Source organism: Hydra vulgaris, chromosome 06 (genome assembly GCF_038396675.1).
Source record: "Hydra vulgaris chromosome 06, alternate assembly HydraT2T_AEP".
In the NCBI taxonomy this organism is placed as follows: Eukaryota; Metazoa; Cnidaria; class Hydrozoa; order Anthoathecata; family Hydridae; genus Hydra; species Hydra vulgaris.
The window spans coordinates 55663117-55678783 of record NC_088925.1 but is presented as its reverse complement, the minus strand read 5'-3'; the positions used below and the strand labels follow the sequence as shown (position 1 = coordinate 55678783).

The 15667-nt window shown below is 26.5% G+C and overlaps 1 protein-coding gene and 1 long non-coding RNA gene across 4 annotated transcripts in view; one reads left to right on the top strand and one right to left on the bottom strand.

Annotated features, from left to right (window-relative positions):
- Positions 1–2268: 2268 nt before the first annotated feature.
- The window catches only part of LOC100203283 (actin-related protein 3), a 31501-nt gene continuing 18102 nt past the window's right edge, over positions 2269–15667 (top strand). The window contains exons 1-2 of the mRNA XM_065800518.1: positions 2269–2454; positions 7437–7492. Of these exons, the coding sequence (XP_065656590.1) occupies positions 2411–2454; positions 7437–7492 (100 nt within the window). The 5' untranslated portion in view covers positions 2269–2410. The remainder of the gene's footprint in view (positions 2455–7436; positions 7493–15667) is intronic.
- On the bottom strand, positions 12740–13262 carry LOC136081989 (uncharacterized). Of its 3 annotated transcripts, XR_010639322.1 has the most exons (3): positions 13197–13262; positions 12947–13060; positions 12740–12861 (listed from the first exon to the last, which is right to left on the bottom strand). It is a non-coding gene; the product is annotated as an uncharacterized LOC136081989 (long non-coding RNA). The 3 variants fall into 3 exon arrangements; XR_010639321.1 differs by lacking the exon at positions 13197–13262 and having other exon boundaries at positions 12941–13123; XR_010639320.1 differs by lacking the exon at positions 13197–13262 and having other exon boundaries at positions 12947–13123.

The window sequence follows — 15667 nt, the reverse complement described above, 5'->3', positions numbered from 1 at the left end:
CATCCCAGATCCCTTGTATAAGTTATATAAAGAATTTAAACTGAAACAGATTTCATGTACAAATACCATTTTAGAAATAGATGACTCTGTTCCGATGCCAAATGAATCTATAGTTACTATTCCATTTCTAAATGAAACTATTATTCAGCAAGTTCCTGTGCCAAATGAAACAACTGGGCAATCTAGTTTTTTTCCAAATAAAACCACTAATGATTGTAATCAGATGACACTTAAAGCGATTGTTCAGCCTAGTCTGACACCAATTATGTTGTGTACAAACCATTCAAATAATGATAGTGACAATGATATTTTGCCTTATCCAAAGATATATACTATCAAGTCAAAAGAAAATCGAAAAAAGGCTCAAAAATATTTTGTATTAACTTCTCAAGAAGCAATGCAATCTAAAGTAAATGATGAAGAGAAAAAAAAAAAGAAAGTCGCAGCTGAAGAGAAAAAATTGAAAAAACAAAAAGAAAAAGAAAATAAAGCAGAACAAAAACAGGAGAAAGAGATACAAAAGCTATCTAAAAAAGCTAGCTCAGTTAGAATGAGAAAATTCAGTTCAACTCCTAAGATATTGGAATTCAATATCTCTTCAGATAATCAAAATATCTGTATTAAAGTACCAGATAATGCAATTATCTCCATCGATAATGAGCAAATGTAAATAGATTATTATCAACAGATTATTATCAAATTCATTATCAATATATTGTGAAAACTTCTTATTATTATTTTAATATTATCAAAACTTCTAACATATTATTGTAAAGCTTATTGTACATATATTGAAAATTGCATTATTAAATGCTAGTTGAAATCTTATAACAGCTATGTGCTAAAGCTATTTTTTTTAATTTAAAATTTGTTTTATGCTTGATTTTCTATAAAAGTAATTAAAGAGTTTCTTAACTTATTTTGTATTTCCTTTTTGATAGACTATCTTTTGAATAACAAATATCTATTTGAATAACAAATAAAAACTGTTTAAGTTTTTTTGTTTAATATCAACCAAAATAATATTTTTAAGCGAAGTACAGAATATTTTACTTATAAAAAAATTATCTTGGTTTGTAGTTCTTTAAAGTAGATCCTAGTTCATTATTAGGCTTTAATCGTCTGTCTGAATAATACTTTTCGATATATAAGCATTTTTAGATATATTGATTTTAGATAATGTAAGTGGCTCATAATAGGTAACGTTTTTTAATTTGCTGGCTATTATTTGGTCTTCCCGGCCAATAACTGGTACAAATTTAAAATCTCAGTTTAAATACATTTTTATCTGAATTAAAAACGTTTTAAAAATAAAAAAGGTTTGTATAAGGTGTAGGCGTTGGTCATTAATAAAGCAGTATAAAAAAAAAATTCACCATTAGTTTAAGACATCCCGAACGACATTTTATAAAAAAATTGTGGCCATTAATTGGTCACTTTGCCCTACCATTATCTAACTCTTTTTTTTTTTTTTTTTTTTTTTTTTTTTGCGAAGTTTAAATGGTCAAAAGTCAAAAATTATTAAAATGAATTTTTATAATTTTTGGTTTTAACGAATTTTGGATTCAGTTGTAAACAGTTCGGGTAAAAAAATTTTTAATACAATATTTGGAAATTTTTCCATAAAAACGGTCCGCGATTCTGAATAGAATAAAGACTCAGTTTTTAATGATATTTTGGTATAACAAAATGGTTTACTGAAAATCTTGTAACATATTTTTCCATAGGTAGGAATTACTATGTAGATATGCATATATGATAAAAATTTGAGTAAAACGGTCTTTTTTTTTTTTTGCCGTGGCTATTGTAACAATTGTAACAATTTCAATCTAATTTTAAATAAAACAGCAAAATATAAATAAATAAAACTTTCGTGCAGATTCCAGTACAATCACTGCTAAAATTTAATAAAAAATATTAGCATATATATGTAGAAAAATGAATAATTTTATAGAGATCAATTATTATAGAGATTAGTGATTCTGGCTTGGAAGCATCAGGTCCGAGGCTTAATGCAGGAACCGACCAAATAAGCGTCATTCAGGAAGGAGGCGTGAACTTTCTAGTTAAATGCTCTTTTGCGTTACTCTATGATAAGACCGTAAGGACTTTTTTTAAGCACCTAAATAATTATTAAAACAAACAAAAAAAAGTAGCAAAACAAAAATAAAGTAGTTAAAAAAAATTTAAATTTAAAGCGTATTGCGTGCTTCTTGTTTCGGAATCTGGAGCCGAAAATACTTAGCCAATAATATTTCGTCATTTTTTGTTGTTATCGCCCTAATAGCTCGCCATTTATGCCGTCGGTATGCTAAATCCTGGAGTAACGTAAATATAAAATTTGTATGGACATTTAATAAATAGAAGTTGTTAGTTGTCACAATATAGTATCTTTCCCTCACGACTTATAATGGCTATGCGACAACCAGCTTGCGTAATTGATAATGGTACCGGGTGAGTTGTTCAATTTCTATAAAAAAATTGGTAAAATCTTAATTGTTCTACTATTATTGTTGAATATTTGCATATTTTTAATAAATTTTTTGAAATTATAAACTGGATGCCAATTAACTAAGCAAAGCTTAGATAAAAGGTTTGATGAAAATAGACATCAATATGGCTAAATAGAAACTGCAATATGATGATGCACATGAATAGGGTTGCCAGATCTCCAGCTTTTATGCAGGAGAATACAGTGCTGAACCTATAAGAATAAAGATTTTTTCTGTGTTCTTCTTTTTAAAAACTGAACATCTGGCAACACTGCATATGAATAAATACATACTTTTGTTTACCAGCATTACCTGGTAATTTACGTACCTAATGACCAATTAAAACAGGTTTCTACTGTTGTTAAACTTTTGGTTATAAGAAAGTTATATGAGCTTGGTGGTAATGTTGCAGAATAGTGGCGTAAAATAATTTTATTTTTTCGCTTGTTGTGAGTCTTGCTCAAAGTGGTGACTTTTTAATATAAACATACGGAATATTTTAATATCTTTTTTAGATTTTTTTTTTAAAGTTTTTTTTCTATTATTTGATAGACTGCCTGCCCCAACCAAACCCTCCGTTGATGTAGTGGCACTTCTTTGTAGCAGCAGGCTATAAGATAGTCGATGTAGCAGCACTTCCTTGTAGCAGCAGGCTATAAGATAGTCGATGTATGTACTGAAGCCAATTAATATTAGTCTATATTAAAAAGTCACCACTTTGAGCAAGTCTCACAACAAGCGAAAAAATAAAATTATTTTACGCCACTATTCTGCAACATTACCGAGCTTGGTTGCTTATGAAATGCTCAGACAACCTTGACTTTTCTGATTCTTCCAGGATTCAGAGCTGAAAGAAAATAAGATAGTGGATTGATTGTCATTATATCAATAATGCCAGCTTAGTTAATTAAATAATATTTCTACTATAAGATACTTTGATCCTTTTCATATCTCCCACTTCATCTGCATAAAAAACAATAAAATTAAAAATGCATCATGTTAGAAATGTTAATAGAAGGCTATGATACATTGATAATTTAATGGACAAAAATAAAATTATTTTCTTACAAAAGACAAGGGATCTCAAACCTCCAAGACATGTTGTGTTCATATTAAAGAGAATGATAAAAAAATTGTTTGGGCTAAATTTATTAAAACAAAAGAAAATGTCAGCATGTCACAATCTACATACTTGATAATTTATTAAAGCGCATTTTATTCCTAAGTGTTTCCGTACATGTTGTCATTGATTTTTTTGTTTGCATAAGAGATCGGTTATATAGATATATATAAAGTAAAAATAGAAAAGTAAAGATGTTGGTAAATCTGCAGTTAAGCGGCGTAAAATAAAATTATATTTTATACTTAAAAAAATCAACGATGGTGAGCATGTTAAGTATACCTACATTACGCAATTTAAAAATTCAAAATCAATTAATAGATTTTTTCATTTCTTTATTTATTTTTATTTTAAGGGTTTTTTTTAATAGGTTTTTTTTGAGTTAATAGGTTTTCCAGTTTTAAATTTGATTTAGAATTTTTTTTGGCATTGAAGAAGAGAGTTGAAATTTTTAAGTGTTTTAAAGTTTGGATTTTTAATTTCTTATTTTTGTATTTATGGCTAATGGCTATGCAACAACTTGGTCGTTGATGTCCAAGTGCCCCTACAGATATTGTTGGAGCCGATGATGTCCTTCATGAACAGATTGTCTTACATAAAAATTGGCGTTTAATGGAACTTAGCCACAACATAAGAGAACCACTAAGTGCTTTACAATGGCTGACAAGACATAGGCTGATGAAAAATAGTATTCAGTATAATAATTGTCTAACTTTCTGCTAAATTTCTCCCACCTGGAGAAATTTAGCAGAAAATCAGTGTTGTTTATAAATATCTCTAAATTTCTCCAAAAAAACAATATTCCTTGTAAAAAATGTAGTTAAATAAAAAAATCCTCAAATTTTTATTTAGGTGGTGCTCAAATTGACGCCTAAATATGGTCAATGCTTTGGAAAATGGTCTAGAATAGCCTGTTTTCGATAATATGCAGACAATGGCAAAGTGTTAGTGAAGGATTTTTTTTTAGCCAAAGTAGGTTACCATTTCAAAATATAATTTATTATATTTATGGCTGGAGTCGAAATATGCTTCAGAAAGAATTCCAGCATGAAGCCGGTCTGAATGACGCTAGTCATACTTTAGCTGATCGGGCAAACTTTTGTTGCGATGTTTGCAAAATTGAACTTAAAATAAATTCTACGGTTTTAGGAGATATCAACAAAATCCATGCTTAAAACATTAAGAGTTTGTAGATGCGAGCCAAGTGTAAACTGTGACAACAGTTTCGAATTTATAAAAATTTATTTACATCTCATCTTCATGAGTTTATTTTGTGATAAAGGTGTAAAGAATTCCCAATATTCTTAGTATTTCTTACTTGCATCTCCCGTCAGTATCCTCTATAATTGATAAATTTATAAAATGGCCTTTTTCATAGCCACAAGTTTTTATAACACGTTTGAATTAAAATCTTCATTTAATTAATGTAATAAGTCAAAGATTAAAATTCATTTTTTAATTTCTTTTGTTTTTTAGTCCCCACGAACAAGAGTGCAAAAAGCTAAAATGTTAATTTATTTTACGCCGCTTAACTGCAGTTTTACCGAGATGTTTTAAGCAGAATTTTTAAAAAAAAAAAATTTATTTTAATTCTTTAATGGAAGAGAACTACACAGTCAGGAACCTCACAGCAGTATTATGTGGATTATTGATTAAAAAGTTATTAAAATTGATTTTGTTACCAAATGATGAAGTAGAAGTAATTATGATAATGTGTTATTAATTGTAGTTTATATGTCTCACAATGATGGAAAAGCTGAAACGTTTCAAGAAGCTAAAAAATAGTTTTCACTTCTTAAACAATTATTATTGATAAGTCGAGTAAATTAATTATTGGTGATTTGAACATAAATTAATACAGAATCAATAAGCCTGACAATTTATATAAAAACTATTAAAGAAGCAAAAGTTTATTGCCGTTGACCATTTATAAGTAAGTGACCAAATTGACTGGGGCTAAGGCTATATTTCATATAAAATAGCAGGGGCTGGGTTTGTGACCAGGGTTGCGTAAATATTGATACATCCTAATGTAAATTTTTTTGAATTCAAAATTATTGTTATATTTTATATTTAAATATATAATATATAAGCATATATAAAAATCATTATGATCCATATGATCATCATAATTATTGTTATCATCATCATAATCATCATTAAGCATTAGCCTTCCCCTTTCATGCTGTTTCTAGAGAAATATATTAGAATATAAAAAATCTCGAACATTTTCTTTCCTTGACTAAAGCTTCTCTAAGCCGAATATAATCTCTTTTTTGGAAATTTTTTTCTACCTACACCATTTTCTCCTGAAGCTGCTACCTCTCTGCATGCTGATAACCAAACCACTTTAATCTTCTCTGACAAACATTGTTTGATATATTTTTTCTAATCTCTGTCAAAGATTTTTGGCTTCTTTTGTCTTGTTAGAGTCATACCACACATCCATCTGATCATCATCTTTTCTTTTGGCAAATATTATACCATATAATTACTAAAGTTTATACAAATATGTAAAGACTTTGTATGTTAGCATTTAAAAAAATAGCAAACATATACTTTTATATGGCTAAAATATTATAAGTTGTTAAATAAGTCCTGCGATTAGTCTTCTCTTTAGTATTAGTTTCTTCATATAAAAGTTTTAAGATTTAAAAGGTATTCTCAAGTGCTGAGAATGTTTTATTTTGTAAGAGAAGTGTTTATTTTGTAAGTAAACATTAGAAAATAAATTTCAAGTCTATTAAAATTACCAAAACAATTTATTTATTGAGATATTAACAAAAAGCTGTTGTTGTTTTGCAATTATACTTCCGGTTGAGAAATGAATATTAACTACATGAATTTGTATAGTTTTTTCATTCTAAAAATATCTGGTCTGAATAATAAATGTACTTAATGCAAAGTTTTTTAAATCATTTACACAGTTTCACAATTAGATTGGGTTTTCCCCTTTTATAACATAACTCTACATTTGCGCTACATTAAACATTTTAGTTTAACTGGAGACTTAACAAAATAAAAATTGTTATTAAACAAAGATTATTGCATTTCAACTTAGTTTTTATTTTAATATAAATTAGTATTTTATAATAATATAAATTATATAAAGGCATTCTTCTACATAAAAGTGAGAAGAAGAAAAATGGCATTAAAAATTAGAGTTTTTTGCTAATATCTCAATAAATAATTTGTTTCGGAAAATTTAATTAACATGAAACTTTTAAAGAATTATTTATGATATGAACACAACTTGTCTTGGCACTTGGGGATCACTTTAAATCATTTCTTTCTAACTGCATTAATAAAGTCATCCTCAAAGGCCTACACTCTTCTTTATTTTCAGTAATTTTAGGAAAACTCCAAGGTTCTATCTTTGCTGCTGTATTATTTTTTATCTACAATAAAAATCTTCCTGAGAATATTATGTCTAAAGTGGCTCTATTTGCTCCCAACTCAAATTTATATTCTTGTATTGACATTTTGACTTGAGTCTTTTTGATATATTATTTAAATTGCAATTAATTTTTTATCATCAAACTCATTCAAAAGTTTAAGTCCGAAATTCCTGAAACGTTTAGTTTTTTCTTCTACAAAAAAGTTATAATCTTAAAATATGAAAACATTTATTAATTTAACATAGTTTGTTTTATACATATATACATTCAACATAGTTTGTTTCATAATACTAAAATAGTCTTTAGCAAAGCCATTAGTTTAAACAATTATAGTTTATTATTATTCTTTGGTTATTATTTTTAAAATCAATTTTGAAATAAAGGAAACCAAGAACTGGTTTTTTTATTGTTTTGTTTTTCATTTAGATATACTAAGATGGGTTTTGCTGGAAATACTGAGCCACAGTTTATTGTTCCATCAGGTATGGAATTTTTTATATCTAAAAATAACTTTCAGTTGCAATAACCCTGGTAGTTAAAATAAATAATGGATAAGAATTTTTTTAATATTATCAAATTCTAATATATGGTAATAGCTTCCATGTAGGTTTAAGAATAATTTAATCACCATTTTTAATGCTCAACATACCTTTCTCTTTTGAATTAAAAAACTAATCTACTATTACAAGAAAAATCAAAATTATATGGTGTTACAGGGCTTGTGATGAAGAAAATCGTCAAGCGTGTTATATCGCGCTCGTAAAATTAGAATATGTTTTTAACGGGCGTGATTATGTGCGCTCGAGATAACGTTGGGGAGCGCGATCATGAAAATTGCTGAAGGCGATGCTCATAAAAAGCTTTTTGTTTTTTATATCTTTTTTTATTTATTACATAATTCTTTCGTCAAAAAATGTTTGAATTAGTATCACACTTATGAAACTAATTCAACGAAAGAGATTTTTATACTTCCAAACTTCTTGTATATTGTCAGGTTGCGATTTTATTTTTAACTATTTATGTTATAAAAAAATAATATCAAACAAAAACGCAACTTCTTATTGATTTAGTATTGAAGTATAATTTAGTGACTTAGTTTTGCTTTGTTGTTTTGATATATGTATTTTAAAATGTTACTCTGTAAGCTTAATTAACGGTTAATGGTTTTTATATTTCTTGATATTTTTTATTCAAATTAATTATTTAATTTTTTTCTAAAATTTCTTTCTTAAATTACGTTACGTTATCTTAAAAATATAACACAAGAATAATTTGAAATAATAATAAATAAGAATAATAACTTTTCATTTAATAAATATTGGCGTCATTACTTAGTTTTCTTTTCGAATGTCCTTAATTGCGAACATTCCAAACAACAGAATCGTTTTAAATTTGAGTTAAAATAAATAATAGTTAATAAAAAATCTATACTATGAACAAAAACTAATTTTAAAAATTACTCTATTATTAATATTTATTTTTATTATAAACGATGTGTGGAATATTACAAACAATAAATCAAATAAATTTTACTTGATATTTTCACAAGATTAAAAATACTCCACGGACTTAATTTTTTTATAATGGTTTTCTAATTTTCTATTCCTATCTTATTTGCGCATTTTTGTATTCACATTGTGTTTCCACGTGCACATTCTATTATTGAAATTAGTGACGATTAACGACTTTAAACTCATTCATTACTTTAGTGCAAAAGAGAACGGCGTAGTGCTTTTTATATTTTATATCATTTGTTTGATAACAGAATATCTTTAATAAAAAATATTTTTTAAATATTTTATGAAATTAAAAAAATAATCTTGAACTATTCGACGAGCGTTATTTTATACGCTCGTTATAAGCTGAACGAGTGTTGTTTCTCGCCTAGAACGTTTGAAAATACCGTTTACGGGCGCGTTTTACGAGCGGAGCGCGATCGCGCTTGCTTCATCACAAGCCCTGGTGTTATAAATAAGTCTGTTTATTGATTAGATTCAAGGCATTAGTTTTGATTTCACTCTCTACAGCCCTCGAAATTAGGGTCGGCCTTTAACGATTCAGACCTAGAAATGTTTTAGGTCAGCAAATTATCAGCGACTTTATTTCTAGTTTTATAATAAAATCTTTTTATCAAAATTTTTTTTGTCGACCTGTAACAGAATAAGGTCAGCACAATATTGCCGACTTCATTTTCCCTAATTCCATGGGCTGCTCTCTATGTTAGCAGCACTTTAGTTCTTTTTATGCTTGATCCTTCTTTTCCAGTTTGATATGGGTTTGACTTGCGTACATGCCCTAAAGTATTGTTTTTAATTGTAGTGACATATATTTATAACTTAAAGAACAAAAAAAAAATAGCATTTTAAAAATTTAGATTTTGTGTATAGATCTTTTATAAATGTTTAAGGACATTTATAAACGGAGATTTTTCAAAGTAAGGCTATGTTGTTACAGGCCTTGTCATAACATTTTTTTTTTGCATAATAAAAACGCGTAATGCTAATAAATGTAAATTCAGCACAGCTTTAATATTTACATTGTTAAAAGTTACATTGGGTCATTAGCGTATTTTAAAGTACTGCATTGTAGTAGGAATTTAAACCACATTAAAAATCATTTAAACTAATATAGCAAAAATTACTGATAAAATCTAAGTTCGCTATTTAAAAAAATTATATATAAGATATTTTCTTAAAATTTATTTCTTAAAACAATTTATTCTTAACATAAGCTTTTGTTTCTTTTTCACAACTTTTTTTTTTTTTTTTCCTTACATATTTAGTAAAATATTTTTCATTGATTATAAACAGTTTGTAGAGAGATTTTAGTTACCAATAAAATATTTGTAAACAAAATTTGTGTTAATAAATAAAATGTCAAAAGAACCTTCACCATATTGAATTAATAAGAAACAAATAATTTTAAATACATTTGCAAGCCTACCCAGGAAGCGCATGCGGTCGCACACCTTGTTTGTCCACATTTAAAGTTTTTTTTTTTAAACACACTGAACATGGCAGTTTGCATTTTTTTAATTTTTAAACCATTTCAGTAATGCAAAAAGCTAAACTCATCTACTGAGAAAAAAAACCAATACTAAAACAAGAAAACAAAATTGTAACGAAATATCAAATTAAATTTAATAAACTAGAAAAATGTATTTAAAAATGTATTTAAAAACTTAGAAAAAGTAACAATGAACTAGCATTGATAACAAAAGTTCAGAAATAAACTATCAGGTTTAAATGCACAATTTGAAGAATCCAATGAAAGTGCAGACTATTTCAAAAGGGGCAGCCAAAACATCCAAATATTTTATATTTGAACATTAGTATTAATAACTTATATTATTGTTTTTATTATTTTATATGAAAAACTTGTTAAAAAATAAAAATAAAAATATTTTACAAATAAATAGCAATTTATTTTCTTGCTTTTCTGTGCATTGATAAAAATAGTAAAGTTTAGCAAAAACATTTGAAAAACAAATTTTAAAATTGTCCTTATTTTCAGCGCAAATAATAAAGCATTTCCTTAATATACTGATAGGCAAAAGTTGCGAATAAATTGTATATCAAAAATTGGTTTAGCGAAACTATTTTGCGTTCCTTTGAAACTAAATTTTACATTCTATGTTTTACTATTTCCTTCAAAACTAAATTTTAAATTTTAAAATCATATTTAATTTAAAATCCTTTAGAAAAATATTCAGTTGCTGTTAAATCTAGTTTTGGTTGAAATTTTTGGTTGAAATCTCTTATGATAATCTACTGTTGAGCGACACTATTTTGAACAGTCATTTCCTGATTGGGTGACTAATAAAATGGTCAAATTATACTAAAATGTTAGTTATACTTATGTTGTAAATGGTCAGAGTATACTAAAATGCTTTATATATATATATATATATATATATATATATATATATATATATATATATATATATATATATATATATATATATATATTAGTGATGTACCGATTAATCAGCATCGGCTTAATCAGCCACTTTTTGCACAATCGGTATCGGCATCGGCCTCATTTTCCGATTTTCCAACTGAAGGCATTTTAATATTTTCATACTGCATTATGATAATAGTTAACTAATATATAAACAAAACTTGATGCATTACTTAGAATTTTTTTGAAAAATTTTTATTTTGACTTTGTTTACATGCAATATTATTTATTCTAAAGATGATGTTTATAAGCTTTGATTTAACAGCTGAATGGACTTTATACTTTTACTACCATTTGTGTTATTTTTAGAATAAATTTATTTTGTGTTCTATTGTTCTATTGTTATACTATTTTTGTATTATTTCAATTCACATTCCCAAGGCCACTGCAATCGAGGAGGCTACTTTAGATATGGTTATAACACTCTCTCAACTTTATAATTCCAAAACACCAACCTTGACAAACAAGGCCGCTGCACCGAGAAACAAGTTTAGCGCGGTACTACCAGGGACATGGTGGGGATCGAACATCACAAAATAAAATAATTATAAGAACAACTTGATTATCTAAAAAATAGTTTAGATACCTAAACAACATATGATTATTGTTTAGATATCTAAATTACTATAAAATTAATAAAGAATTCTAAGTAAACTACATATGATAGTTTTTTTTAATTTTTTAAACCATTTTTTTTTTAAATTGAAATAAAAAGCGTTTCTCGAAAATTGTATTTATTTTTTGAAAGTTTTCTTTTCATAGTAAAAAAAACTGAAAAATGTTTTTTTTTAACTGAGTTTTTCTAATATCTTATAAAATAATGGTTCAACTCTAATTTGAGTCCAAGTATTTGTTTACCAGTACTGATTCCATGAAAAAGATCACACGATTTAAAGTTGTATGGTTTTACATTTTCAAAATTTTAATAATTAGTTAATTCATCGGTATCGGCATCGGCCAAAAAAGTGCAATCAGCACGGTTGTTTCAAACCAAGCTTAACGGCTTCTTGTTATTTTTTGAAAATATTGACTTAAGGGGTGTTACTAAAACTTCTATAACTTTTAAAATATTAAAGATAATTTTGTTTTGTAAAAAGAATAAAAACAGCAATAAAATGTTTCATCTTACGACATTTAATGCATTAGTAAAAAAACTTCTTTAAGTTTAAAAAAAACGCGACAAATGATGAAGTTGGCTGAATTCAAGTAATTTGATGTTACTTTTTATCAAAAAAAAATCAGAAAAATTTATTTCTGATAGTTATTCTCAAATATACCCATTGTTTGACCATTATAAAAACAAAAAAACCTTACTTAATTGTTTAAGGATAGCTAAAACAGACTTTATTGAGGTCTGAAAGCAAACCGCACTTTTCGCAAAGTTATGAAAAATGTAGTTAAAAGGGGGATTAGCTGTTAAAAGAGTACATTTTTAAACCTAGGAGTTCTTGTTTTAGAAACTTATTTTCCTAAGCCAATAAATTCATTGCATTGCAAAATAAAGCCAGATTTCGATTTTGGAATATTTAGTCAAAACATTTAAAGCTTAAGCATTTATTTTTTTCTGTGCATACAGTTCTAATGATATGGTGTTAAGTTGTTAATAAATAAACACTCACCAAGTCTAATAAAATAATTCATGACCAAATTTGAGTTTAAGTTTTTGAATTTACCTCAATTTTGGTAGTAGAATTATTTTATAGCACTTGAATCTATAGTCTCTTCTCTCAGTAAATAAAGTGTTTGAATATACAAATAGCTAATTGAAATCTTTTGAAAATTTGTTTTTATTCCCATTAAAAACTGTTTTATAATCAGTTGGTTTACTGATAGGTTCTTTAAGTAGTAAACTATCTTTGTACATCCAATTGATATCAGATTCATACTCATGCTAAACCAGAAAAACAATTGCTCCACTCAAAATTTTGATGACGTTTACAAATTCTTAATTTATTGAACTAAATTTTTACACCAACTTGATATGAGATTTATATTCCATTCTTTAACCAGCGAGGAGGTATGTAGAGCAAAGGTACTGCAAAGGTAGAACTAACTTCTGGTGATAAACATCGAATGGATATGTAATATATCTATAAAAAAATGTTACATATAATGAAGGACAATACATTTTTTAAATTAAATACACAAACATACAAGATTATAGCCAACCAACATACCAGTGGCTCTGATCACAAGTTAATATATAAAAGCTAGATTTTTACATACATTTGATGCAAGACTAGTATTCCATTCTTTAACCTGAAAGAAATTATTGCATAGGTATAAATAACTTCTGAAGATAGGAACAGAATGGGCTCCTACCTAATATATAAAATCAATATATTAAAAAATAATATTTTAAACTAACATTAGACAAATATTAGAACAGAATAGAATTATCTTATATATAAATTAAAGATCTCATATAATTTATCTTACTTGTAAATAGTTTTTTTTTGTTGTTGTTTTTAATTTTTTAAATATTTTAACTAAATTTGATGACCACAAACACGACAAAGACTTTGTCTATAAAATGAATTTTCGCCACGCTCAGAACATACAACACACTTTCTCACCTTAGAGGCTTGAAGCTTCCTATCAGCTTTGCTGTGCAATTCAAAGCATTTTAAAACAAGATGCAGCTTCTGCTCCTGATTTCTTACTGAATGCAACTGTCTTAATTCCTTATTTTTTTGAAAAAAAAAAGTTGGAACTGCTCCTCCTGTTTTAGCCTAATACTCATAGTCTCTAATTGAGAACTTAATGAGTTACAATGTGTGTTGAGAGCCCTATTTTTAGAATTTAAATCTGTAATTTCAGCTTCCAACTTAAATACTTGCATTTTAAATTTTTCTATTTGCTCCATATTTGTTTTAATTTCAAAAGTTGATTGATCAATTTGATTCAGTAGCTCCTGACTGTTATTTAAAGTGAAAAAGTCATCTGCATCTGCTGATTTTTTTTTTTTTGGGTGGAGCTTGCGACAGTTGCATTTTAAAAAATTCTTCGTTTTTTATAGCTTTAAAATTTTTTTTATATTTCTTTTTTTGGCGTGCTATCTTTAGGGACATTTTATCAAACTCGTCATTACTAGGCATATCAAAATCAATTGGCAAAAGAAAACTTATAAAACTAAATAAATCACCTCTTATTTTAAAGACTGTCATTAAAATGGAAATGACATTGTTACTGATCTTATCTGTCCTAATTAGTTGCTTAACAAAAGGAAAGTTACACCTATCTTCCCAACCATTTTTCCATCTAATATGTTGTTTTAGATTTTCCCTCTCAGTTGAATACATTGTTATCAAAATAATATTGACTTATTAATAAATATAATAAAAACAAATAAAATGATATTAATTAACAAATATATGGACTAGATAAAAGTGGATTTAACAACTTATCTGATATTAGTTTGATAATCCAAAGAGAAAAATTCCGCGTAACTTTGTTTATTTTATACTTCAAAAATGGACTCGCCGAAACAGTTGTTTGGAGAATATTCGTTAATAAATAGTTTGGGACGTAACACAATAAAGGTTACGTCATCGCAAAAAAACGTCAACACAAATGTACGCCTAAAACTAACAAGTTTAGTTGTAAAACATGACATTTTTGAAAACATATTTCATAACATAGCTGAAGGCACGTAAAATTTATTTTTTTATTTTCATTTGCATTAAAGTTTGAGATTTCATTAACTTACGTCATCCATCAAAAAAGTTAGGTTTTGCATTTAAAAACGATCAATTAAAAAATATAAATGCTTTAAAAACAGTCTTTTTGTAAAAAATCTAATAGAATGGACATTTAGGGTTAAGTGTTCCAAATTTCAAATATCAAGCACAAAGCTATGTTATGAAATCTTAGTTGGCCCAACTCATGTTGTTCCGGAAAATATGCGAAAATTAGAAAAATGGTTCTAAATTATTAAAAATATTTTGGCAATATCTATTTTTATACCAACTAATGTAAATATTTATTTAACAAGGAAAGATAGATCTTTTATATTTTTTTAATTGCAAGATGAAAGCATTTATATAAAAAAGTTACTATTAATTTAAAGTTTGTGAATTTTTATACTTTTAATGCGGAAATACTTTTTTTTTTGATAAACTCATGACGTCACGCTCGTTTTTATATTGAGTGAAACAGCCATGTCGGTACATCACTAATATATATATATATATATATATATATATATATATATATATATATATATATATATATATATATATATATATATATATCAATATATATATATATATATATATATCAATATATATATATATCAATATATATATCAATATATATATCAATATATATATATATATATATATATATATATATATATATATATATATATATATATATATATATATATATATATGTATATATATATATATATATATATATATATATATATATATATATATATATATATATATATATATATATATATATACAGGCCTTGGCAGGAGTAAATGAGTGGACAAGTGGTGAATCACCCATCTAAAATGGATATGGCGGCTGACATGGGCCATAAGCCTTTTTGCTGGCTTTTTTTATAGTTAGACAAAGCTAATGGATAAAATAAAATTGTTTCCGTTTTAGTAATAGTTTTTAAAGTTTTACACTGTATTGTTTTGTATTGTATAATAAATACATTAGACGGCATTTTCTAAAAAAATTGT